The 27,250-nt window shown below is 46.8% G+C and overlaps 1 protein-coding gene across 4 annotated transcripts in view; it reads left to right on the top strand.

Annotated features, from left to right (window-relative positions):
- The window catches only part of C7h12orf75 (similar to human chromosome 12 open reading frame 75), a 42,960-nt gene extending 35,017 nt beyond the window's left edge, over positions 1-7,943 (top strand). Inside the window, exons 3-6 of one of the 4 annotated variants that reach the window (NM_001271382.1) lie at positions 2,382-2,417; positions 3,093-3,172; positions 4,634-4,671; positions 7,076-7,943. In NM_001271382.1, the coding sequence (NP_001258311.1) occupies positions 2,382-2,417; positions 3,093-3,172; positions 4,634-4,638 (121 nt within the window). In that variant the 3' untranslated portion in view covers positions 4,639-4,671; positions 7,076-7,943. The remainder of the gene's footprint in view (positions 1-2,381; positions 2,418-3,092; positions 3,173-4,633; positions 4,672-7,075) is intronic. The other 3 variants (XM_063262853.1, XM_063262854.1, XM_008765212.4) reach the window with 3 other exon arrangements.
- Positions 7,944-27,250: the final 19,307 nt, after the last annotated feature.

Below are 27,250 nucleotides of genomic sequence, written 5' to 3'. Positions count from 1 at the left end.
CAGTCCTTGATGGCTTTCCATTTACTGAGATGGCCTCTCCCACTGATCGCAGTCCCACTTATCCTAGCTAGCTAGGCTGTCCTGGGAAGCTCCATGTTTCTGCATAGTTCTGGGATTGTGAGGCACCTGATCGACTTTTTATATGAATCTCAAGGATCCAAACTCTAACTTCACATTCCCACAGCAAACATTTTACACACAGAGACCCCCTTTCCCAGGCAGGGACTGGACAGCTTATAATTCATTATAGTGGTGATTTTAGAAAATTTGCATCTGAAACTTTAAATAGTCAGTCTGATGACTGTGTTACCATTTCCTGCTAGCTGTGTATGTAGAGGTTGTTTATACCGAGGACTACAGTTCTGGTTGTTTATACTACAGCCTGGGTTGTAGATAATTGATAAGAGATAATAGATTTAAGGTATGGGGGCAAAAGATGGCTCAGCAGGTAAGCATGTAGACTGCTCTTGTATTGGACACTCACATAGGGCAGCTCATGACTACTTGTAAGTCCAGCTATGGTGAGTCTGATGCAAAAGCTGTATACTTATGTCCACATACCTACATACCCACAGACAGACAGACAGACAGACAGACAGACAGACACAGACATACACACACACACAGGAACAGACACACAATTAAAAATAAATATTTTTAGACATCACTCTGTTCTTGTATTTGGGAAAGTTAAACTTTGAATCAGAGTTAGGCAAAGGAAGAATGAATTGAAGACACAGCTGGAAATTGAGTGTGGAGAAGTGCTGTGACTGAGTCCATGGGAGAGCCCGCCTGTCCAAACCTACCGGTTACGTACAGCTTCACAGATGATGCCTTCAGAATAGTGTGAGTCGCTTGGGACTACAGCACGTGGTTCTGATAATCATGACTGAGCTCTCACTGCTGTCTCCCTGTTATCTGGGCTTCAGATTTATGAATCCATTTTGGCTTTAAGTAGTAAATATCATTTTCTTTAGCCTCAGCAGTGTGCACCACACCACGTCTAATACGGCGTGACTTTGACGCTCCTCAATTATGGAGGATTTGGATCCTCCGCGAGGGGGAGTGAAGTGATGACGGAGTTGCGTGTAAATACTGGGCTCAGTTTAGTAAATGACAACTCAGGATGGGTGTCACTTTGCTCACGGGCCATATTCATTGGGAAACTGTCAAGTCTGCTGGCGATGAGGGAGACCACAGGTGTGTGCACAGCTGTGGTGGGAGCCAACTCGAATTCTAAGTGGGTAAAACCATGGCCAGGCCACCTCTAGGATCAGCAGATTTAGTGATGGGTGTTAGAAGGAAGCATTGGGTGTCTGTTCTGATTGCAGCCCCTTCTGGATGACCATGATGTTGTCGTTTGAGTATTGCATTTCTCTAAGAAAAATAAGCTGTGTGTGCTAACTAGGGCTCCAGGACGGCGTCCCCTTAGAGATCAGCAGAGGACTTTTGTGGAATCTGCACTCCTCTTGCACAAGGAGAGAGTCTGTTAGAGGCACCCAGAGGCCTGAGGTCAAGCTCAGGTGTTTTACCTGAGGTGTCTGTTTTTCTTTGCTGCGACAGAGGCTGTCTGACACTGGCCTCTGGCTTAGCAATATGGCGTAGCTGGTCAGCCAGTGACTCCCAAGTGTTGGCCTGCCTCTACCCTCCAAACTGCTGGGACTACAAGCATGCATCTTCATGTCTGGTTTCTGGGGTTCAAACTAGGGTCTTACTGCTTGCACCACAAGTCATTTAATAGCTGAGCGTCCAGCACCAACACTATGTATTTTAAGGAAGAGAGACCCCCTAAGAACTTTGGAATGTTTTCCGACTCTTTGCAATAGAATGAGTATTAATGGCACACTTTTTTTTTTTTGTAAAAGGGAAATCAAATTGGCTTTAACTCCTTCTCATAAGTCTCAGTACTCTTGGTTGGGCTTCTCTGGTGGCACTAAGGACCCCATATCACAGTAAGGGCAGGAAAGAGTTTGAGGGGTCACCTGCTCACCCCTTATTTTAGAGAGGAGATCCAGGTAACTTGTCACTGTCGATCACTGGGGGAGAGGGGGAGAAAGGGGTGGGTGTCAGCTTTCTGACATCCAACTTTGTGGCCTTTCCAGTCTCAGCTGCTCTGGTTATTTATTTATTTGGTTTGGCCGTTGGGCTTTTTAGCATTGGCCGAGTCTATCCACTTTGATACGTAGAGAGTTGCTCAGTCTATACTGTGTGGTCGGAGTCAGCCAGAGTACTGTGCTGTAGAGCTGCTGGGTGGTAGTAAATGTCAACCAGGGGTACTGTTACCTTCACTTTACTCGTGACTGAGGATGCAGTGTCCGGTTTGCAGCTGAGCAGCTCACACACGTGTCTTTGGCTTTTTTTTTTTTTTTTTTTTTTTTTAGAACAGAAGACTCGATAACTGAAGACGACAAGAGGAGGTATGTGTGCTGGTTTCTCGTGAGTGACTTTGGCCGTCGTGCATGGATGTAGCCACACTAACACGGGAACCGAACCCAGGTTCCATTGGCAGGGATGTTGGCAGGGATGTGCACTCTGAAAAGGCAGCAGCCCAGCCAGACTCGGAGTCTGGGCTTCGGTCCTACAAGCTCGTGCTCTGCCCTGTGTGTGGCCCTGTGCCATCCACTCCCGTCCTTGAGGTGACTTCCCCTCCTCACCTCTCCACTTCTTTCTCTCACTGTTCCTCAGGTTCACTCTGCTCCGCTCCACACTGCACTCCTGGGCTCTCTCCCATATGACACATCTTTCCCTGTGAGGAAATGGTTTCTGAATCTTCTAGATTGCCTAATTCTACAGGGACCTCTGAATGTGTCAAAAGTGGTGATTGACAGCTGTCACACATTCCTCAACCTATCGCTCTACTGACTTACCTAGCTCACTTCTTTCTCATTACAAGCAAAATATTGAAAAGGTTTACTGATTTAATACAATTATTTTCCCAAAGCTCCCTTCTACCATAGAAAACCAAGAATCTTCGAAAAGTCATGAGTTGTCTTCATAATGATATAATTGTTTGGAGTGGTCCGTGCTCTGTTTTCTAATGCTTCTCTCTGTGTGTAAAACCCTTTAATTTGATCTGATTTCTTTTCATAAAGAAACTACGGAGGAGTGTATGTTGGCCTGCCCTCAGAAGCTGTCAACATAGCGTCTAGTCAAGCAAAGACCGTACAAAAAAGTAAGCAAGGGTTTTGTGGGGCTATTTCCTCAAAACAAAAGTATGAGTGTGTGTGTGTGTGTGTGTGTGTGTGTGTGTGTGTGTATGTGTATGTGTGTGTGTGTGTGCATGTATAGGTGTGGGTGTGGGCGTTTGTGTATCTATGTATGCATTTACATTTCTGGGTGCTTGTATGTATGTGTGTGAGAACATGTATGGGTGTGTGTGTGTGTGTGTGTGTGAGCATGTATGGGTGTGGGTGTTTGTGTATATGTGTGCATGCATTAGTGAGTGTACAGATTCACACGCATGCGAAGGTTGAGGAGAGGCTCTGGGGATCCTTGGAAGCTGTCTTCCTTTTTGGAGACCGGCTTTCTTTGACTTTGAACCTGTTGAGTCCTTTAATCTGTCTGTCCAGCAAGCTCCGGCGTCCCGGTGCCTTTTCCCCTCCTCAGCACTGGATGTACAAGCACATGCTCCCATGCTGGTTTCTTTTATAAAATGTGGGTTTCGGGGCTCAAACTCGGGCTTGCCCAGCAGGCACTTTGCCTCACCTACTGAGCCATCCCCTTGGTCTCAAAGGAACACAATTTATGTTTTCCACTCACTCAACTTAGCCACTTGCTCTGCTGCAGCAGCGAGCCATGTGTGAGCTCCGCGTTCCCTGTTGCTGTTTCTCAAAAGTGCCACCCACATGTTCAAGCAACCTCCACAAAAGCCCAGCTTGCTTGGAGGTTGTGAATAGGGGTTTTATTTACATACATGTACCACGGATACTCAGATTCTCATTAATTTTAGTGCCGATGAGTGTGAAACAGAAAACCGGCATTTGAGCAAGTTGGTGGAGTGTTTGCAAACATGGGCTGTATTTTCACAACATGAAGATAATGAATGGACTTACAGCCGCAGTGCAGTGGCTACAGGAAAAGAAGAACTGCTCACAAAGTGATATCTCGTTATTGTGAAATGCATTGTCGTTATTTGTTTGCACGTGGAGATCAGAGGGCAATTTGCTGTAGTCAGTTCTCAACCTGTGGGATCCAGGATGAAGCTAGGGCTACAGGTGCCTGTACCCTCAGACCCATCTCGCCTGTCCTCCTTCATGATGTCTAGGAACAAATGTGTGTGCGCGTGCATGTGTGCATGTGTGTGCATGCATGCATACATGTGTGCACATGTGTGTGCACATGTGTATATATGTGTGTGTGCATGAATGTGTGTATGTGTGCACACGTGTGTGCATGTGTGTGCATGCATGCATACATGTGTGTACATATGAGTTCGTGCCCATGAGTGTGCACGTGTGTATATATGTATGTATGTGCATGCATGTGTGTATGTGTGTGTACATGTGTGCGTGTGTGTGTGTGTGTGTGTGTGTGTGTGTGTGTGTGCGCGCGAGACTATTTGTAGCTTCTAGCTTTTTGGAAAATATAATGAGCTTTTAAAAATCTGAACACTAACTGTTCTTCTCTCTCTAAGATTAGAGGAAGATAACGCAATGGCTGGATACCCGAGAGGTACTTTGTTTTTTTCTGAATCACCTCGTGTGCTTACCCTCAATGATGAAGAACTGCTTGTAGTTTCAATGTGCATCTTAGAGATCTTGAGTGCTGGGAAGACAGTCTCGGAAGCTCTGGTCCACTGTCTTCCGTGCTGCCATGGTTTCTCTTCATTCTTTCACAAATGCAGCTTGATTGATTTAATCAGAGCAAGCTGCATGCCTCCCTAAAATACCAGGGCTCACCAAGACCTGGGAGGGCTTAGGACTTGAATGACAGATGGGAGAGCTCAGCCAGGGAGACTCCAGCTAGGAATCACACGAGGATCAACACACAGTGTGTAGACTCTGTGATACAGAGAGGAGATATGGGTTCAGGAGGAGATGTGCCTCATGGTGCATTCCGTCTGGCAGTCAAGTCTGTGTCTGTCTTGGCAAACATACCTAGCCTCTTTTGAAACCACCCCTTTCAGAAGGGCTGTTTCCCAAGAGAGCCCATACTCTGTTCAAAGTCAGCCTCAGGCTCTTCACAGGCTGGTTGAATGGGTTACTTTTCCCTTGTGGCCTCAGTTTTATAATCTGTAGAATGGGTCTTTCGCTTAGACAATAAGGGTTGTTGTTAGGATTAAATAAAATGAATGGTAAGTACTTTCTGCTTTCATCGTTGCCCGTGTCTTCTTTGTCTTCTCCCTTATTTCCCCCTTCTCTCCCTCTTCCCCCACCTTTTTCTCCCCTCTCCAACCTCTTTATCATATACCTCCCCTCCCTCAGAACCCAGTCTCTAGCAGACTAGAAACAAGAAGAGTTCTTTGCTATTGAGGCCACCTCTTGTCCAGCCAGGGCCAGTCCTGGAGTTGGGAGAGACTGAGAAGTTTCCAGGTGGAGATTGAGTAGTTTTTCCAATGGAGGACTGGGGCACACAGGGTCTACTTCTTAAGGGAGGCCACAAGCCTTAAAATCATTCTCTGGAGAGTAGCTCATCAGAGAGGCAGCATGGAGATTCATAAAGACTGGAATCCACCCCTCACCCTCCAACTCTTGAAAATTTGCCAGGGATTTTTTTTTTAAGTCTAGTACTTATTTGAATAGAGTGATTCCCCTCCCCACACAGAATTCCAGGCTTGCGGTCACTTTGTCCCTTGTAGACGTACGTGTGTGACATGGCCTCCTGTGTAAGCTGAGCTGGTGGAGCAACCAGCCCTGTGCTACCATTCCCCCCTCCCCCTGTAATGATGACATGTTTCAAAAGTGTAAGAGCTGACCAAGAGGTGTCCTATAGCCCCATTCGGGGAATCTGGTTCCCCCTGCTGCTCACAGACCTCAGGCGAGCTATGCTGGGCCTCGGCTTTCTCGCTTGGCTTTGTGTGGGGGTCAGATGTTACCCAGTAATAGTTTAGCAGTTACTGCTGACGCAGCCCACATGGCTGTAAGTGGCTCGTTCGCTGCTCTCGGATCCGAGTGTGTTCTTTGACAACCAACCTCTTCTGTCTGCTCTTTTTCTCTGACGGTGTCCCTAAGTAGTCAGTCGGTTCTGATTTCCCTCTGCCTCACCTTTGAATCACCTGAAAGCTTTTCCTGAGTGGCTGTGTCCACTGTCCCCCCTTGTCTGTGACACTCTGACACCCGTGATTCTCCAGGCCCATCCTTGGGCAAATCCTTGGTGTGAGGATGGTCCGGGGAAGCTTCTGATGCGAAGGGCAAGCTACACTATTGTTGGTTAACACCACAGCCTTTCTGAGTGGGATTCACTTTGTGAGCTCGGTCCGTTCTGTATTGGGCGAAATGGAGGAATGACTTGGTGTTTTCGTCACTTAAGTGATGTTACAAATGTGTAGTTTCTTAGACACCTGACTCCAGAGTGGTAATCACGGCTGTATGGCTGTGACTTTATGAGAGACGTCCTCTTCCCAGGAGGGAAATGAAGACACAGGCCTGCTTTCCACTCAGCCAGCAAACAGCAGTTTATGAGCTGGCTCTCAGATGCCAGCGCGGGCCAGTCCCATCGGTGTCCCCCTGGGGAGCTTCACAGGCTGCAGATACACGGAGCCCCTCTGCAGTATAGCGTGGGGAAGGGAGGGATAGAGTTTTCACGGCGTGATCTATGTTATGAATTTGGTGCTGATGTGCACACAACCTAGTCTGGCCGTTGCTATTCTGTATTTTAATTTTTAATTATATTTTATAAGTCTCTCAGCATCCAGTCTGATCTCTTTATATAAATATTACCGATGTTCAGAACTACACTACAATGCCCGGTACCTAATCTTAAGTGACTGTTGGCTGCATATTGAACACACACTCCACATAAAAGCAATTCAGTTAAATAATTTGCAGGCTCTAGGACATGTACTTCTGTCTAAGTTATGATTTTTGAATGTGCTAATTCTTTTCTCTCCCCCACTTTTCCTATCTTCCCTTCATAGCTTGCTCGTGAATTTGGAAGGAACTTGGCTCCCAGGACAGTGTATGAACACAGATGTCTTCAAACAAATTTCTAAAGGTTGTCCCTGCTGTGCCATCTCGCCCAAATCCTAGCTGTGTAGTCAGAGTCATGGGTCCATAACCGGATGTCGTGGTCATAGAAGGAAGCTGACGAGACTTCGCGTTCATCCGTGGGATTTTGTGCCACCCACCCATGAGAGACCATAAAGGCTGTTGTTACCCGGCCTGGGCTAGCAGGCTCCACACCATGGTGTTTTCCCTCCTGGCCACTCAGCACAGTTCACAAAGTGCATGTCTTTTCACAAATAATCTTTTGATAGTTTTTATATGACACAATCCTTATTGTATTTATAACACGACTGTAGGGCCATGAAATCGAATTACTGAAGTAATATATTGCCTCTTGTCCGTCGATGTTTCTACATCATGACTTTTTAGCTGTGAAGTTGGTGAATGGATTCTTACAACCATCTCCCATTTTTACCAGCAGGTTTAACGTTTTTATTTAAATGCCGGAGAATCCCTTCCCTTCGTTAAGAATGTTGCAGCATTTGAAATGAACTGGTTCAATGTGCATGCTACACACACATGTGGATTAAATTCTTCTCTTATGTAATTATAAATATTCCCCAGCCGTCCAGTTCCTGTTCTCCCCTTGTGTAGCCCGAGCATCTCATCATGTTAACTTGGCACCGTCTCTTAGGACATAACTGAGGACAGTTAATGTTTAGCGGGGTATCTGGAAAATTCTTAATTTGCTAACGTGTGTATCTACTCATGACGGCAGTGTAAGCAACACAGTTTACCAATGTATTCCAACAATTAAATATTTTTATCCCTCTTTACCTAGACCTCTTAATTATTTTCAAAAGAACACTTTCAAAGAAGCCACATGGGGTGTCACCATATGTAAATAGAGTATATCAATATTTAAACGTAACACTGGTTGTCTTAGGGTTTTACTGCTGTGTAGAGGCACCATGACCAAGGCAACTCTTATAAAGGCAAACATTTAATCAGGCCTGGCTTACAGTTTCAGGGGTTCAGTCCATTATCATCATGGCCAGAAGCATGTCAGGATGTAGGCAGACATGGTGCTGGAGGAGCTGAGAGTTCTACATCTTGATCGAAAGGCAGCAGAAGACTGTGTACCATCCTGGGTGTGGCTTGGACATATGATACCTCAAAGTCAGCCCCCACAGTGACACACTTCCTCCAGTAACGTCACATCTACTCCAAGAAGGCCACACTTCCTAATAGTGCCATTCCTGATGGGCCAAGCATTCAAACACACAATTCTACAGGACCATAGATATTCAGACCAACACACTGGTTAAACGGATTACTCTGAAAAGTAGGATTTTTTTCCCAAAAAGAAAGGCACTGTCTTCCAAATTTTCTCACTATAGAGCCATCAAATTGTTAAAAAAATAATAAATAAATAAATAAACTCAAAAGTTAAAATTAACAAGAACGTAGGAGGCACACATCTCTCTCAAAGTCCACAAGATCACTATGGCACTTGGTGGGGACATCAATGTGTACATCATTAATAATAGCAGCTCTGAGAAGCCTGAGGCAGGAGAGTCAGAGGTTCAAGACCAGCTGGCTACACCATGATTTTGAGATCATAATAAACTCCATGAGACCTTTTCTCAAAAATATTTTTAAATTAAAAAGTAATAACTACATCGGCTTTGGAAAATAACTTTAGATCAACAGAACCCAAGGATAGGCTGGGGTACAGCCCAATTCTAAACCTATCCATTAGTTTTTCTGTCTCTGTTGTTACTGTTTCAATCTGAAATTATACTCTGTCTCAACTGAATGTATCTGTTTCATTTCCTCTTCTTCCTGACGATGTTTGCTCAGCTCTTCCTGAGGCTTTTGAAGCCTTCTGTGTAAGAATTTTGGAATCTGCCCCTTAATGTGACTCAATGCTCTTCTACGAGGCCCGGGTTACAGATCTTGAGGGCGATCCCCACACTGAGATGGAATACTCCTCATCAAATCGAATCCTGAGATCTCAGGATCCTATCTTATGACTGGCGACATTGACCTTGATCCTTTGGTTAAGAGGTGTAGTGGTTTGTATATGCTTGGCCCGGGGAGGAGCACTATGTGGAGGTGTGGCCTTGTTGGAGTAGATGTGTGACAGTAACCAGCCGTGGGCCTTAAGATCCATGTCCTAGCTGCCGAGAAGCCAGTCTGCTGCTAGTTGTCTTCGGAACAAGAGGTGGAACTCTCAACTTCTCCTACATCATGCCTGCCTAGACGCTGCCATGTTCCCACCTTGATGATAATGGCTTTGAACCTGTAAACCAGCCCCAACTAAATGTGGTCCTTATAAGAGTTGCCTTGGTCATGGTGTCTGTTCACAGCAGGAAAGCCCTAACTAAGACAAGAGGGACCTCAGCTCTCTAAAAATGGTTTTCCCTTTGTGGTCTTTCTAAATGCACCATGAGTTTGAGACCAATTCAAGAAGGGGATTGAACTCCACTTCGTGGAGGAATTTGGGGGTATTTATTAAAAGTATGATGGTGTTTTTGTGATACTCTTGTTGTCACCAGAGTTCTAGTTATTCTCTAGGTATCTGGGGATGATTTATTCAGTGTGTGTACTAAGCCAATCACTACGCAGCTCCCTGTTCAGCATCTCGCTGGAAAAGAAACATTGTTACTGATGGAATGATTCCCACGCTGGGTCACTGGGAACACAGCTTGCAAGTCATAGCGAGGTTGGTGTAGACTCATCTGATGGTGTTTCCCCTGGAGATCCCAGCCACAGTCTGTCATGCCTCCTGTAGGAGAGGGGAACTTTGGGGTAACTGACCGCTCTACTTGGTACGAACAGATGAGTGCGTCTAGTCATATCCCCTGTGTGTGTGTATCCGCTATCTGATGGATTGGACAGCAGACACATTTTATTGCTTTAGGTAAAGAAAAACTCTGCTATAGAGGGAAAAAATCATCCTGGTAATGGAATATTTCGGGAGAGCTACTTGGAGACCGCAAGTATTCTGTTTCTCCTTAAAGTTTCCATAGTTAATATGACTGCTGCTTTCGGCTCTTATCTTCTGGGAGGTGGTGGGGACTGAGCTCAGGGTCTCGTGTGTACTGGGCAGGTACACTGAGCTTCCTCTCTAGAGCTGTCCTAGGACCTGTAGCATAATTTTTGGGTGCTCTGGTCCCCATTTTTCCCCTCCTCATTCCTTCAGTAGGTACTACTAGAAATTCTCTGAAGTATTTATTTATTTATATCGGTAAGAATACATGGGTATTTGTCTTGCTCTTCAGGTCCAGTATTGCGATGCTTTCCTGGGTTTGACATCTTTGACCATTGGGGTTTTTCCAGGTCAAGATTCTGACATGCTCTATGAGTTTTCTCCTGTCCAGGTTGACTCTCAATAGTGAGCAGTGCCGCAAAACAAAGATCGTCTTTTCAAAAGTTAGAACTCCATCAAATTCCATTGCAAATGAACAGTGCCTTCCATATTTTGACAAGTTTTAACATTTTTCCTTCCACTAGGGATCAGATAAATTTAGAGCTTCCTAATTCTTGTGTGTTAATAACACAGCTGCCCACCTCCCTAGTCTTAAGGCAAATGATTAATGTCTTTCTAAAGTACTGTAAGGATCTGGACGACAGAGGAGGATAAACCATTAATGTAGAGACTAAAAAGGAAAAACTGGAGTCTGGCTGTACTGGTTGGTTTAACCAACTTGACACAAACCAGACTCACCTGGAAAGAGAGAACTCCCCAATTGAAGAATTGCTTCTATCAGACTGCTATGCGGGCAAATTCCTTTATTAGTGATTGACATAGGAGGGACCAGCCCACTCTGGGCAGCGCCAATCCCTAGACTAGAGGTTCTGGGTATATAAGAATTCAGGCTGAGCAGGGCTGGGAGAGCAAGCCTGTAAGTGTAATATCTTCATGGTCTCTGCCTCAGTTCCTGCCTCAGTGGCCCTCCATGATGGACTGTCACTTGGAAGTGTAAGAGGAAGAGAACCCTTTTCTCGGTACCTTGCTTTTTATCAGCATTTTATCAAGCAAAAAAGAGGCAAGTTATACACTGGTTCTGCCTTCAAAATGCCTGAAACATAAGAGTTCACACCTCTCTCAACAGTATGTCCCCCCTTTATTTTACAAGATTATTGTTAAAAATACAGTGCAGATGTGTGTCAGGGCGCTTTAGGAGACTGATGAAGTGCAGATGTGTGTCAGGGCGTTTTAGGAGACTGATGAAAAGGGGCTTTTAAAGCTTACCCATAGAGGAGACGCACATTGCAGACTGCTGAAGCCTTCGGAATTTCCTCTGCAGGGGTGGTCTTCATCGAGAAGAGGTGATAGAGGGAGCTCATGTTCTTCAGCAGCAGATGAGTGCCTTCCAGCTTTGGAATCCATACCCTTGAGATCATAGAATGTATCAGCCGCAGGAGCTGAAGTGAAGGAGAAGCAAGTGTTGGGCTTGTGGAATGGGATGAATGCAAGAGAAAACACGAGATCATGCATATGTGAAGGAAGTTTTAACTTTTAGTAACAGTTAAAGTTGTTTTTAGTGCATGTGTGTGTGTATGTGCATGCGCATGTATGTCTGCGTGTATATATGTATTGTGTGTACCTGTGTGTTCATGTGTGTGCACATATGTATGTGCATTGTGTGTGCTTGTGTGTGTATGTGTTCCTATGTGAGTGCTTGTGTGTGCCTGTATGTGTGCATGTGTGTGCCTGTGTTTTCATATGTGAGTGTTTGTGTGTGCATGTATATGTGCATGTGTGTGCTTGTGTGTGTATGTGTTCCTATGTGAGTGCTTGTGTGTGCCTGTATGTGTGCATGTGTGTGCCTGTGTTTCCATATGTGAGTGTTTGTGTGTGCATGTATATGTGCATGTGTGTGCTTGTGTGTGTATGTGTTCCTATGTGAGTGCTTGTGTGTGCCTGTATGTGTGCATGTATGTGCCTGTGTGTTCATATGTGAGTGCTTGTGTGTGTATGTATGTGTGCATGTGTGTGCATGTGTGTGCAACTGTATGTGTATGTGCATTGTGTGTGTTTGTGTGCATTATGTATGTGTGTGCATTGTGAGTGTGTGTGCGTGTGTGTGTATGTATGTGTGTGTGTGTGTGTGTGTGTGTGTGTGTAGTATGAGTACCTACAGAGGCCAGAAGATAGCATCAAGTCTGTCCAGCAGCTGCCGCGCCCCTCAGCATCTCTTAAGACCCCGAGTGGCATTGTCACGTTGCTGGATTGGTCCTTGCCACCCCTGCATTGCCATCACCAACTTCGGGTGACCCCCAGAGGAATAACACACTACTCGGTTTTCTAAGCTCAGCTGCATTCCTTTGTTCCAAGTGTTTTCTGAACTCCCCCCCCCATATTCCACCTGCTTCCCTTCTCTAATGCTGCAGACCATACCAGCACCATCTTGTACCTGGACCTCAATGTAGTTATTTAGCCAAGCATTAGGCAGGGTGGAGGAAGGGTTCCTGCTTCTCGTTCCTCAGAGAATACCACTCCTGCACACAGTGGGGCTCAGCCCAGGCAGGGTTCACCCAGCGGGGCTGCTACTGAATGCTGCTGGCTGGCATTTCATCTGCTGGACAACTCTTTAGACACATACAGATGTGGTTGAATTAGATACAGCAAGTGTCTTGTCTTTATGGTAATAGAGAACATTGAAGAATGATTGGCATAAGGTCTATACTAAAACTTTCAGGTTTTTATTTATTTATTTTTTTAATATAAAGACAGGAGCTCATGTAGCCCAGGCTGGCCTTGAACTCACTGTGTAGTGGAGGATAACCTCATCTTTCTGCCTTTATCTCTCAAGGGTTGTGAATACAGGCATGGACCACTGGGTTAGGTAAAGCTTTCAGTCTCCCCCCACACAGAGTTTTTGTGTGGTCTAGCTGTCCTGGAACTCAGGGAGCCACCTGTCTCTACTTTCCAAGTGCTAGAATTAAAGGTGTACGCAGTTTTCACCCCCCCCCCCCAAAAAGTCGGTGGCTGGTTACACCTTTCTAATACATGCATCTCCTGCCCTCTGGTGGTCAGAACATCTAATAGCGGCTTGACTTCTCTCCCGGTTTTGATGGTGGCTTTCCTTCCTACTATAGCAGCTTCCCTAGTCACTAGCTCTGAATGTTGGACACTTTATTTAGCTTTCCTCTACCTCTGTTTCCTTTCTCTGTGGAGTGGAGTCAGTGTTGATTATAAAAAATTTAAAAGTCTACGTATGAAATGCTTATTACATGCCTAGGCTAACCCACAGGACTCTGACATCAGTCTTGGTATAGAGCATTGTTCTCAACCTTCCTAACGCTGCAGCCCTTTAGTACAGTTCCTCATGTTGTGGTGACCCCAACCATACAATTCTTTTTCCACTTCATAACTGCAGTGCTGCTGCTGTTATGAACTGTAAAGTAAATATCTGTTTTCCGATGGTCTTAGTGACTCCTGTGAAAGGGTAGTTGGACCTCCAAAAGGGGGTCTTAACCCACAAGCTGAGAACCACTGTTATACAAGAAAAGATATTTGCATCCTACAGTTGAGGTAAACAAGGACCCACAGACCAATAGCTTAAGGGTGAAATGACTAAATGCTCGGACGGTGATTAATAAGCTTGAGTTACTGACACCAGTACATCAGTAACACACCACCTGAGCTGTGACAGACATGGCTGTAGAGTGCAGGGATCCTGTCACATGTGGGTCGTTGCCATTTTTTTTCTTTTTTCTTTTTTTTTTTTTCGGAGCTGGGGACCGAACCCAGGGCCTTGCGCTTGCTAGGCAAGCGCTCTACCACTGAGCTAAATCCCCAACCCTGGGTCGTTGCCACTTTTAACATTCAACTGGGATGATAAGAACTTCAAGTCTCTGAAGAAAGGAATTGAAGATCTCAGAAGATGGAAAGAACCCTCATGCTCATGGATTGGCAGCATTAATATAGTAAAAATGGCCATTTTACCAAAAGCAATCTACAGATTTAGTGCAATCCCCCATCAAAATTCCAACTCAATCCTTCACAGAGTTAGAAAGAGCGATTTGTAAATTCATTTGAAATAACAAAACAAAACAAAACAAACCCGCAGGATAGCTAAAACTATCCTCAATAATAAAAGGACTTCTGGGGGAATCACCATCCCTGACTTCAAGCAGTATTACAGAGCAATAGTGATAAAAAAAATCCTGTATGGTATTGGTACAGAGACAAGCAGGTAGGTAGATCAGTGGAATAGGATTGAAGATTGAGAAATGAATCCACACATGATCTTTGACAAAGGAGCTAAAACCATCCAAAGGAAAAAAGATAGCATTTTCAGCAAATGGTGCTGGTTGAACTGGAGGTCAACATGTAGAAGAATGCAAATCGATCCATTCTTATCACCCTGTACAAAGCTTAAGTCCAAGTAAATCAAGGACTTCCACATCAAACCAGATACACTCAAATTAATAGAAGAAAAAGTGGGGAAGCATCTGGAACACATGGGTACTGGGGAAAATTTCCTGAACAAAACACCAATGGCTCATGCTCTAAGATCAAGAATCGACAAATGGGATCTCAAAAAACTGCAAAGCTTCTGTAAGGCAAAGGATACTGTCACTGGGACAAAAGGGCAACCAATACATTGGGAAAAGATCCTTACCAATCCTACACTTGATAGAGGGCTAGTATCCCTGTCCAGTAGGAGCCAGTGCAGAGATGAATTTAAGAATTGGGTGGGAAGGATGAAGATACCACTTGGAAGCATTTTATTATATCTCATCTCTTTTCCATTGTAGCATGCATGTGTCTATGTGTGGGTGCCAGTGTAGAGGTTAAAGGAATTGGCTTTCCCCTTTCACCCCGTGAATCTTGGATTCCCTTTGGACTGTCAGGCTTGGCTGGGCCATCTCACCTCACCTCACCCCTTCCCTTCAAACTAATATTATTTTTTCAGAAAAAGGAGTTTAATCCTGCTGTAGCAGTGTATGCCTACAGGCCCGACATCCTGGAGGTGGAGACAGGAGAATTGAGTTCCAGACCATGTAGCTGGGCAAAACCCATCTTTTTCTAATTGGTGTGAACAGCTCCCGATTCATGTCCACACAGAACCTCAGAATGCATCCTAACTTGGAAACTAGGAGAATGCGTCCTTTTTCAGAGTGCACAGCCCCCGGGGACTTCTAGCCTCCATTTTGGAAAATAACACACTTCTGTTTTTAATTTTTAAATGACACGTGCGTACGGGCAAGGATACGCGTGCTGTGGGTCATGTGTGGAGGTCAGAGGGCAACTTGAAGGAGCCCATTCTCTCCCACTTGGTCCTGGGGACTGAACTCAAGTTGTCAGTGTTGGCACCCGGCACCTCTGCCCACCGAACCATCTAGCTGTTTCCTCCTTTCATTGCTTGAATCCTCCCATGTCGTGGTGTCACAAAAGGATTGAAAAGGTCACAAAGACTGAGGCCACCGATCCCTTGCCCTATGGAGCGATAGAAAACGGTAGTCATTCAGGACACCTTGCCCTCTTCAATCAGGCTTCTGCACAGTCAGGATGCCACGGCAATTCTAAACACCTGCAGTTGGAGGGTTTCCTGCTCACCACAGCTCTTAACTGGACTGGATAATGAAAGCGATGGATGGCGAGTTAAGCTCAGAGCTACTCTTGTGGACCAATGAAATTGTAGCAAGCAGTTTGTTGCCATAGTTAATACACACACACACACACACACACACACACACACACACACACACACACCACATACATATTCTGTGTTGGTCAGAGGACAACTTTTAGGAATTTGCTCAGTCCTTTCACCTCAAGTGAGTTCTGGAGAATCAAGCTCAGGTCATCAGACTTGGCACTGAGTGTCTTTACCAGCCGAGACGCCTTACCACCCCAAAGTCTTAGAACTGGAATACTTTAACTTGACCTTAAGATTGAGAGCACTTTCCAGGGCCCCTAGTAGAAGCAATCTGGAGGCTTTCTGTGTATGCCTGCACTCCACAGGACTTGCCCACCCAGAGAAGCAGAGACTGTACTTTTTGTGGGCAAGGCTGCCTGGGATGAAAGAGTCAAGTTGAGCATGCCCAACAGTGAGTACATCTTAAAATCTTCCCACAGGAAACAAGAGGAATGGGAAAGAAGAGTTCCTATCTGTGCTGGCTAGTTTCCTTTCAACTTAACACAAGCTAACTAGAAGAGAAACTTGAGTGAGAAAATGTGCCTACGGATTATTCTGTAGGCAAGCCTGTGGAGCATTTTATAAAAGTAGGATTGGGTAGTGCCACCCATGTGCAGGTGGTCCTGAGCTCAATAAGAAAGCAGGCTGAGAAAGCACTGGGGACAAGCCATCATGCAGAATTCTTCCCGGGTCTCTGCCTCAGCTTCTGCCTCTAGGTTTCCTCCCTGCTTGGGTTCTTGCCCTGAGTTCCCTTGGCGGTTACCAGCAACTATAAGATGAATAGACTTTTCCTTTTCAGTTGCTTTTGCTCATGGTGTTTTATCCCAGTAATAGAACCTCTAACAAAGATAGAAATCGGTACCGGGGAGAGGAACTGCTGTCACAGACCTTGTCATGTGTTTTGGGAGGATTGGGATGACATTTAGACTCAGGGCTGAAAAGGCTGTATGGTTGTTAGGGCTCAGTGGGCTGTTGTGTGGGAGATTGGGAGATAGGCGTTTTGAGAGCAATGCATACATGTCTGATTTAAAAGCTGACCAAAGATGTTGTTCAGTAAGGTATTATTAGTGGTGGTGGTTGTTATGGGCAGAAGCTTCTCTCTCTCTCTCTCTCTCTCTCTCTCTCTCTCTCTCTCTCTCTCTCTCTCCACCTCTGGATGGATTCCATTATGTTGTGGTTGAAAAGAGGGTTATTAGAATATCTACCATGGCAAGGCAGATGGTTCACTGGGTAAAGTTGCTCCCTGGCAGGTTGATAGCCTGTGTTCTCTCTTGCTCCTGCATGGCTGATGGAGAATGCTGACACATCCACGAGCTGTCTCTGATTCCACACAGGTGCAGTGCAACACACCCACACCCCTGTTGCCGGTGCAGACACAAATGAGTAGATTTAATAACAAAGAAACAGGGAGTGAAGGCATGGCTTGCACCTGTAATTCCAGTGATTAGGGAGCTGAGGCAGGAGGATTGCCATGAGTTTCAGGCCAGCTTGAACCCGTTGGGATTAAACAAGTCGATAAGACAAGCAAGAAACAAAACCCAACGAAACAAAAACCAATACTACCACCACATAAACCGAACCAAACCAGTCAGCCAGCCAGCCAGCCAGCCAGTCAGCTAGTCAAACACAAACAAGCAAGCAAACAGACAACCCTCCAACCTAAAAGTTATTTGTGTAACTACCTAGACAACTTATGGGATGTGGTGGTTATGAGTTCCATCTGCCTGCTCCACTTTCCCTTCCCATCCTTGGCTGCATAGCAAGTTCAGGGCTAGCCTAAGCTACATTCGACCTTGTTAAGAAAGAGTAAAGGAGAGGGGGGGGGGCTCAGTTATCCTGGCACACACCGTAGAGATGAGATAAAATGGGGAAAAGAACTCATCAAATAAGGAAACAGAGTGCTGATTTCTTATATTTTAGCATAACAGGGTGACCCCAGTGACAGCTGTTTCTGCTCTCTATGGTCTCCACAGTCAAGACCTCACAGCAGTGTAGCTAGATTGCTTCAGACCAGACTTTCAGGAGGTTACAGCCCTTCAGTCTGTGTTGGTGGCTCTTGAGAGTGGATCAAGACAAAGGGTGCAGGACAGAGGTGTGACCACACTAAAGTCCTTGAAAGCTTGTCCGCAGTGACCTGTGACAGCCAGGTCCACAAACTCCCAAAACTCTGCTGTTAGCGTGGACCAGTGGTTTAAACATAAAAGCCCGTTGGAGCTTTACAGATGCAAACTGTTAACACTTTACACTTTTTAGAAATGTATTTGGGGCTAGGGAGGTAACTCAGGGGCTAAGAGCACTGGCTGCTCTCCCATAGGACCAAGGTTCAATTCCCAGAACCTATGCACTCAGATGGCAGTCGTGTGAGACTCCAGTCCCAGGGGAATCTGATGCCCTCTTCTGGCCTCCAAAGATACTGCAGATGCACAGACACACAGGCAGGCCAAACACACATGCACATAAAAGAAAAACAAATACATCTTTTTAAAAGGTATTCAGGTGTCTTCCTTCACTCACTCTGGCTACTGGATGCCAGGTCAGTCCGACTGTTGACTCAGCTGGACAGCCCATACTCTATGTAACCTCTCTTGATCTTGGCCATTTTTCAGTATCGGTATGTCTGGGTGAGCATGCCTCTTGATGTTTCCTGTCAGGTCTTTATAGTTCTGTTCATCCTATAGCTGCTTATTTTACATTCTACCTATTCCCACTAAATATATTTGCAGTTATTTCTTCTTCCAAGATGATTGATTGATTAATTAATTAATTCTTTTGTTGTTGTTGGCTTTTTTTTTTATTTTTGGCTTGTTTGTTTGTTTGTCTTCAGATCATTTTTCCTGTATAGCTCTGACCATCCTGGAACTCTCTCTGTAGACCAGGCTGGCCTCAAATTCAGAGATCTGCCTGTCTCTGCCTCCTGAGTGCTGGGATTAAAAGCACACGTCGTCACCACCACCACTCGGCCTTCCAAGATTTTAAAGATCTAGTACTCGACACATCTTTTATTCTGTGTCCTTTAAGTGTCCCCTTCCTGTGCTAATAATTATTGTTCTCATGACTGCTAAAGCACTTTTATTCCCCCCCGAGAGACTTCGTGACGACCGCTCATTAATTCGTGTTGGCTCCACTATGTGTCTGTTTTAACCAATATCAGGTTATGTAGGTTTAAGCTAACTCTCTCACGTGTGTCTGCCTTCTGTCTGTTTTCCTCTTGCCTGATACGTTAGTCTCTTGTCTAAACCGAGGTCTTCCTTGTGCCTCCTTGCGTATTCTCTAGTCTCACATGTTGGTTCTGAATAGTATGATTTGTTATTTTTATTTTTCGATTTTTAAGCTAATTTTACTCCCCGTGTTGCCTTTCTCGATCATGTCTTCATTTTGGTCCAGGTTCATAGGCCTTGAATGGCATCTGCTATGCTACCTACAAAAGGGCCGAAGGTCCGTATCATGGCTGCCCTGCTCCAGCATCGCGGTTACAATGGCCTGGTGCTGTTTCCATCTGTGAGAGTGCCCTGCGTGCTAGATGTGTCTACTCCCTGGTCCCCGTGAGTGCTGCCTGCATGTTGACATGCATTACGCCATGCACCATGCTCTGGGGGGACCCCATGCTAGTGCTGATTCCTGCTGAGTCTCCCCGAGAAGTTTCCCAAATGTTTTAGTGGCAGGGGAGTGTGGTCCTTCAGAAAGGAGCTGCTCGACTGTGCCGTTCCTCCGGTTTTCTCCCTGCTTGCTGTGTGTCCTCAGGAATGTTGGCTGACCTCTCTGGACTTCCCCGTCTTCGTGTGTGAAATGAAAACCAAGGTTCTGAGCCCATTGCTGGCGGTGGAGAATTACGGAGACAGTTCATTCAAACCTGAGCAGATGGCACACCAGGGACCTTTTATCCCTTTCGTCAGCCAAAGTATCTTGTTTCCCTGTGTCTCTCTTTGCTTCAAAACTGGAAGCCCGGGCCCCAGAAGCTTCAGGTTCTCAGGACTACAGGCCCGCTGTTCATCACTTGTGAAACTCGCGTCTTATCAGGGTTTCTGCCTGCCACCCACCTCTTTGTGGGATAAGTTCATTGTCACTAGACACACATTGAGCCAGCATCAGCCTTGACCGTCTAGTGGGACTCCCACTGTCTGACAGTGGTATGACACCCCGATAGCAGGCATCTTTGCTTGTAATCAGGCAAAGAAACAAACTCGTGTGGCCTGGGATAGCCCAAACTGGGCACACGCTGAGAGAGACATTTTCAAACAATACCATCACACGTGTGCTGACAGAGGGCTTCTGTACAAGCCCATTCTGCAGATAAATAAACTGAGTCTATTAATTATGTTTCTCGTTGCTGTGACTAAATGCTTAACCTAAACAACATGAGGAAACAAGGGTTTGGTTTGGCTCATGGTTTTAGGGACTGCAGCCCACCGTTGTGGTGAAGGCGCATGGTGGGAATGTGAGGTGCCCCATTGGATTCCATCTGCAATCGGGAAGCAGAGGGAGACGAATGCTGGGGTTCAGGTCTTGTTCTCCTATTTCCTTTTTTTCCTTCATGGTGCTCCCCACACTCAGAGTGGGTGCTTTCTTCTCAGATAAACCTTTCTGGAAACCCTTACCCAGCAGTAAGTCTTCCAGGTAATTCCAAATCCAGGCATCTTGACAATGAAGGCGAACCATCACTTGGGCTAGAGAAGGGACCTGGCTGTGTGTTGTCACACGGCAGTGTCATGAGGTCCCTTGGGTTGTCATCCCCGTTCCTTCACCTTCTTGCTGTGAGATCTGGAGTGGGTCACAGGATGCCTGGAAATCTTGGGCTCTTTGTCTGTCAAAGGAGAGTGTGCAGTCATGGACAGGATGGATAGTGTGTGCATGTGCGTGTTCATGTGTGTGTGTGTGTGTGTCTATATGGATGTGCACACATGTATGCAAATTCCTGTGCATGTGTGTTTGTGTATGTGCAATGCAGATGTGTGTTCATGTGCATGTACCTGTGTGCATGAGTGTGTGCATATGTGCCTATGTTCATATTTGTGTGCCTGTAGGTGTGTATGTGTGCATACATGTGTGCATGTGTGAGTGTGTATGCATGTATATATGTCTAGATACATATACCTGTACATGTGTATATATGCATATGTGTGTGCATGCATGTGTGTATGCATACTTGTACATGTGTGTATGTGTGTGTGAGCATGTGTGTATAAGCATATGTATGTGTGCATATGTGTGCACATGTGTAAGTGTGTGCATGTGTGTGCATGTGCATGTGTATGTGTGAGTGCATGCCCGTGTGTATGCACCGCTGTCAGCCCTGGCTCTGGCACTGAGGAAGAAAGTCCTTATCCCCTTCTCTTCCTCCTAATTCCGCTTCCTCTCTCCTTCCAATTCCTGTTCTTTCTCTTGGCATTTGCTTTGCTTGGCCTTCAGGAGCTGCAGCAGGAGGCTCACGCCTTCCCCGCAACCGTGTCCACGCTCTAGATCCGGGGAACTGGGGGAGGCCTGCATCGTTTTAGGCTTTCGTGGATTTGACTCACACAGGTGGTTAAAGCTTTGGGGTAGCTTTGATTCTCCCCCTTTTCTGGATAAACTTTCTCACGCGAACCACAAAACTGTTACGGCATGATGTTCGCTGTAAAGAAAGCCAGTGGGCACCTGTCGAGGGCATCTGACGCACCCCGTGAGGGTCTTTATGGCAGTTCGGATGCAGACTCTATTTTTTAACACTTCAACTGCACAGAAGAAGGAACTGAGGTGCTGAGAGCCAGAGAAGCCCACTTGGAGTCACTAGCTGCTGAGGTCCAGTGTCCAGAGAAGGCCTAGAGCCAGCTGATGTCGAAGGGACATCTTCCCTCTGCGTGGCTTTGCGGCACCCACCCTCTGCTCTATTAAGGCAATATTTTGTTATTTTGTGTGCAGATGTTCTGACTGCATGCGTTTCTGTGCACTGTGGAAGGTGCATGCAATGCCCTTGGGGCCCAGAAGAGGGCGCTGGATCCATTGGGCCTGAGTAATGGGTGCTGGGTTTCAGAGCCTGGGTCCTTTGATGGAACCCTGAGTCCATTGGCAGAGCAAGTACTCTTAGCCATTTAATCCAGCCCTTAGCCGATTTAAACATGCTCCTTCTCTCTTCTCTCGCTTTTTTAAGTTCCTGTTGGTGTATGAGCTGCTTGTGGAGGTGTGGGCCTGGTGGCTTCTCTAGGTAAATCTGGAGATGCCAGGTCCTACCATTTAGTCTTAGTTACACGCTTTGGTCCATTTAACAACTCCCTCAGACAGAAGTGCTTATAGCGCTGTTCTTTTTCTTTCTTTCTTTCTTTTTTTAAAAATCCTTGAGGGTTGGAGGTGGCGGGTGGAAAATTAGGCAGAGCAGAGGGAAAACTATTTTCTGGTCTGCTCTCATTAAAACAGCTCTCTTTGCTTTGTCCTTAGCATTCTGGCCTTCCTGCTCCTTACTTGTTAGTGGTTTGGGTCAGTCTCTGTTTGTTCTGCAGTTTGTGGCTGGAGCGATACTTTCTCAGAGTGGATAATCTGCGGTGCCTCTCTTTCTGGCCACGCGCTGACCACACTCTGTCAAGGCGTTCTTTGTGTAGGGTCTGCTTCCTCTGTTTAACAGGGATGCCATCTAGGGAGTCCATCCACGGGGGCAAGAATGGAATGGAGTCCCATTCGAGCAACCTGACATTTGAGACATATCCCGGCTGGAGATATTTTCCCTGGCACAGGGCCACCCAAGCAGAGGCTTAACACACAGGATTTCCGTGGAGGTGATGGAAACACAATCGCATTTCTGTTGTTTTCCGCAGAAGCAAGGGCAGAAACCGCTTGGAGCTGGATCTGGTGACAGGCTTATTTCAAGATGTCTCAGTGGAAAATGATGGTGTTTGGGCTCTCAGGAATGGGGTGGGTTTTGAGGGGCATAGGTCACACCCTCAGCTCTTAGAGCTTGAGAGAGGGGTGCAGATCACGCCCTCAGCTCTGAGGGTTTGAGGGGCACAGGTCACACTCTCAGCTCTGAGAGTTCGAGCAGCACAGGTCACCCCCTCAGCTCTCAGAGTTTGGGGGCACAGGTCACCCCCTCAGCTCTCAGAGTTTGGGGGTACAGGTCACCCCCTCAGCTCTCAGAGTTTGGGGGTACAGGTCACCCCCTCAGCTCTCAGAGTTTGGGGGCACAGGTCACCCCCTCAGCTCTCAGAGTTTGGGGGCACAGGTCACCTCTCAGCTCTCAGAGTTTGGGGGCACAGGCCATCCCCTCAGCTCTCAGAGTTTGGGGGCACAGGTCACCACCTCAGCTCTCAGAGTTTGGGGGTACAGGTCACCCCCTCAGCTCTCAGAGTTTGGGGGCACAGGTCACCCCCTCAGCTCTCAGAGTTTGGGGGCACAGGTCACCCCCTCAGCTCTCAGAGTTTGGGGGCACAGGTCACCCCCTCAGCTCTCAGAGTTTGGGGGCACAGGTCACCACCTCAGCTCTCAGAGTTTGGGAGGCACAGGTCACCCCTCAGCTCTCAGAGTTTGGGGGCACAGGTCACCCCCTCAGCTCTCAGAGTTTGGGGGCACAGGTCACCTCTCAGCTCTCAGAGTTTGGGAGGCACAGGTCACCCCTCAGCTCTCAGAGTTTGGGGGCACAGGTCACCTCTCAGCTCTCAGAGTTTGGGGGCACAGGTCACCCCCTCAGCTCTCAGAGTTTGGGAGGCACAGGTCACCCCTCAGCTCTCAGAGTTTGGGGGCACAGGTCACCTCTCAGCTCTCAGAGTTTGGGAGGCACAGGTCACCCCCTCAGCTCTCAGAGTTTGGGGGCACAGGTCACCCCCTCGGCTCTCAGAGTTTGGGGGGCACAGGTCACCCCCTCGGCTCTCAGAGTTTGGGGGCATAGGTCACCTCTCAGCTCTCAGAGTTTGGGGGGCACAGGTCACCCCCTCGGCTCTCAGAGTTTGGGGGCACAGGTCACCCCCTCAGCTCTTGGCATCACAAGGGTTCTTTCATCCTCTCACCCCCATCTCTCTGGGGCGGTGTGGCCTTCTTAAGTATTGTTTGTATAAAGAAGCATTTGGGGATACTGAAGGGGCAACACCTTTGGTTTGTTCTCACCATCCCTTCCTTTAGCAAGTGACACAGTTTGTCCCTTCATTTCCACTGGTGGAGCATGGGTCACCAGTTCCCAGGGGTTGTGGATGTGATTGTGTGGGTTAGCTTAGGGCCTGGTACTGATATTCGTCTCCCTTTATGGGTTCTCTTTGCTCTCAGGTGTCTCGACATAGCTGTAGCCATGTGACCTTTAACACAGCCGTGATGACTGCTCAGTGGCAATGACCTTTTACTACATGCTCTTGTATGGTGTGCCTATGTTCATGAGTGTGTAAGTGCGTATGTGCACGTGTGTGTGTAAGTGTGTATGAGTGTGTGTGTGAGTATATGTGTGTGCGAGTGTGTTGTGAGTGTGTGAGTGTGTGTGCGAGTGTGTTGTGAGTGTGTGAGTGTGTGTGACTGTGAGTGTGTGCATGTGAGTATGGGTGAATGTGTGTGCATGTGTGTATGAGTGTGTGTGAGTGTATGTGAGTGCATGTGAGTGTGTGCATGTGAGTGTGTGTGAATGTATGTGTATGTGTGAGTATGTGAGTGTTTGGTGTGTGTATGTGTGTATGATGTGTGTGATGTATGTGATGTGTGTGTGTGTGTGTGTGTGTCTGTGTGTGTGTGTGTAGGTCAGTGGTCAACCTCATGTGTCCTTCATAGGTATGTGTGCTCCACCAAACTCAGGTCCTCATATTTACCCAGAAAGCCCTTTGCTAATGGGGCTATTGCTCTGACCCTGAAACATTCTTTTTATATCCACAGAAATCACATTGAGGGCCCTGAGTCTATGGTTTACTTGGTTTAGTTTTTGCTGCGTATGCATGAGGACCTGCGTTTGGAGCCTCTCTGCCTGTGTAAAAATCTGGCTGTGTGTGTACAGGCATGCCAAGCCAGCATTGTGGGGAGCAGAGACAGGGATCCCTGGGAATTGTTGGCCCCCTGACCTACCTGAATTAGTGAGGTCTGGGGTCAGTCAGGGAGAGAGATCCTAGGTCAAACAATGGGAAAGCGACTGAGAAAACAGCTGATGTCAGCTTCTAGCCTCCTCATGCATATGCACACATGTGCTGTTGAACACGTGTATGTACGCACACACATATACACACAAACACACAGAACTCACACACACCAACATACGCCCCACTGTAACAGGGCGTTCTGGACCTGTCAGTGGTTAAACAGCATAGAGACTTATTACTTTTTATAAAAGCTTAGGCCTTTAGCTTGGGCTTCCTCCCAGCTAGCTCATCTGACCATGTGCTCTTTCTGTCTTCCTCTTAGTTCTTTCTCTCTGTCTCCCTCTGTCTCCCTCTGTCTCTCTCTCTCCCTCTGTCTCTGTCTCTGTCTCTCTCTGTCTCTCTGTCTCTGTCTCTCTGTCTCTCTGTCTCTCTGTCTCTCTCTCTCTCTCTCTCTCTCTCTCTCTCTGTCTCTGTCTCATCTTGTTATCCTAGTGAATAGCCTGCCATGCTACTATGTCTTTACCGCTGGTGAATTCCAGCTTCATTTCTTCCCCAAGAGCCCCTCTGCTCAGAAATTCTGACCTCCACTTCTCGTTTAGCTGTTGGCCACCAGCTCTTTAATAAAGCCAATCAGCAAATAAGGAAGATCAATGTTTACAAATCATGAGGCCTGTGATTTACCATAGGAACAACAATACCAAGACTAGGCTAGTCCCTGGCTCTCAACAATTGACAACTTGCAGACACACCTTCCCATCGATGTATGTATGTGAATTAAGTTCTAGGATCCACACCTGAGCCATCTGAACATCGTGACCCAGCTGTCTTCCAGAGCCTGGCTTACTTCATTTAACACAATAATTTTCAGTCCTATCCATTTCCCAATGAGTGTCCTTTCAGTTTCCTTTCCAGCAGGATAGAATTCCACTGTGCATTCGGATCACATTCTACAGTGTACGTGGGCATGCTTGTATCTCTGTGGTAAGATGTACTGTCATCTGAGTGCCACCCAGGGTTGGTATAGCTGGAAGGACGGGGACTTGTCCGAGTCCCCTGGAGCCAACCCTGCCTCTGTTGGACCTCACTGCCTATCTGGGTTACCCCCAAACTCTACCTATGGTGCTGTTCACAGCTCCCAGTCTTGGCTTCTTAGGTCCAGTACTGGTAAGGTAAGGGGTGCACAAGTTCAGTGCACAGACATTTCTCTTTTTTGGGCCACACGAGAGCCTCAGTTTGGCCACCTGTGGCCAGAGTGGTGGGTCCAAATGACTCCATCTGCTTCCATCAACCATGAAAAGTTGGAGAACTCTGCCTAGAAACTGGAGTTGGACATGTGGTGTTTGAACATGAATGGCCCCCATAGACTCTTTTTTTTTTTTTTTTTAGATTTATTTATTTATTATATATAAGTACACTGTAGCTGTCTTCAGATACACCAGAAGAGGGCATCAGAACTCTTTACAGATGGTTGTGAGCCACCATGTGGTTGCTGGGAATTGAACTCATGACCTCTGGAAGAGCAGTCGGGTGCTCTTAACCGCTGAGCCATCTCTCCAGCCCATAGACTCTTACATTAAGATGCTTGGTCCCCAGTTGGTGGAATTGTTTAGGAAGGATTAGTAGGAGTGGCTTTGTTGGAGAAGGTGTGTCACTGGGGGGAGGAGTGGTGAGTTTTGGTGTTTCCAAAGCCCAGCCAGGCCCAGTGTCTAGTTGCCTACCACCACCCCTCCACCTTATGCCCGTGGATCAAGATCTAAGCTCTCAGCTAGGGCTCCAGTGTCATGCCAGCCTGTGGGCTGCTGTGCCCCCCCCCCCAGCAGGATGATCATGGATTCTAACTCCCTGAAACTGTAAGCCCCACACAAACTCTTTTGTAAGCTGCCTTGGTTCTGGTGTCTGATCACAGCAATAGAGCAGTAACCACCAACATAAAACTTGAGACGTTCTTCCTTCAGTTCTCATATCGGCTCAGTCTGGTTCCCCAAGAGTGAAGGGCACATCAGGTGTCTGGTCTGCCCACCTCCTCCTGTGCTGGGCTTAGGGATGGGGCCTTCACGAGCAGGCTCAGTCCTGCCCACTTCTAGACTCAGTCTGCCTAGCCCTGGCAGTACATCCGGTGCTCCGTGCCTGCCAGTGGGTGGGGTCTGAAAATTGGTCTGGCAGGCGGAAGCGGCAAGTATGTGTGAGTTCGCCATGCTCAGCCCTCCTCATGCCATTTGCGGCAGGGTTTTGGAATGCATTCTGGTTCTAATACCCCTGTTAATTCTCTTCATTGAGCCTGACATTCTGCCTAGCACATTCTCTCCCTCCCTGCTCCCCTCCCCACCCCTCAACCGCCTGCTGACATATTGTCTGAACCCCAACACACAGCTGTGAAGACACAGACATACTCTGAAGAGTCCTGTGTACCATCCCCACTGCCAAACCCTAATCTAACTAGGTCCCTTTGTGTATCTGCTTTCGAACTCAGAATCATCTG

The sequence above is a fragment of the Rattus norvegicus genome, chromosome 7 (assembly GCF_036323735.1).
Source record: "Rattus norvegicus strain BN/NHsdMcwi chromosome 7, GRCr8, whole genome shotgun sequence".
Lineage (NCBI taxonomy): Eukaryota > Metazoa > Chordata > Mammalia > Rodentia > Muridae > Rattus > Rattus norvegicus.
The sequence above is the reverse complement of the archived record's forward strand: the minus strand, read 5'-3'. Positions and strand labels throughout refer to the sequence as shown.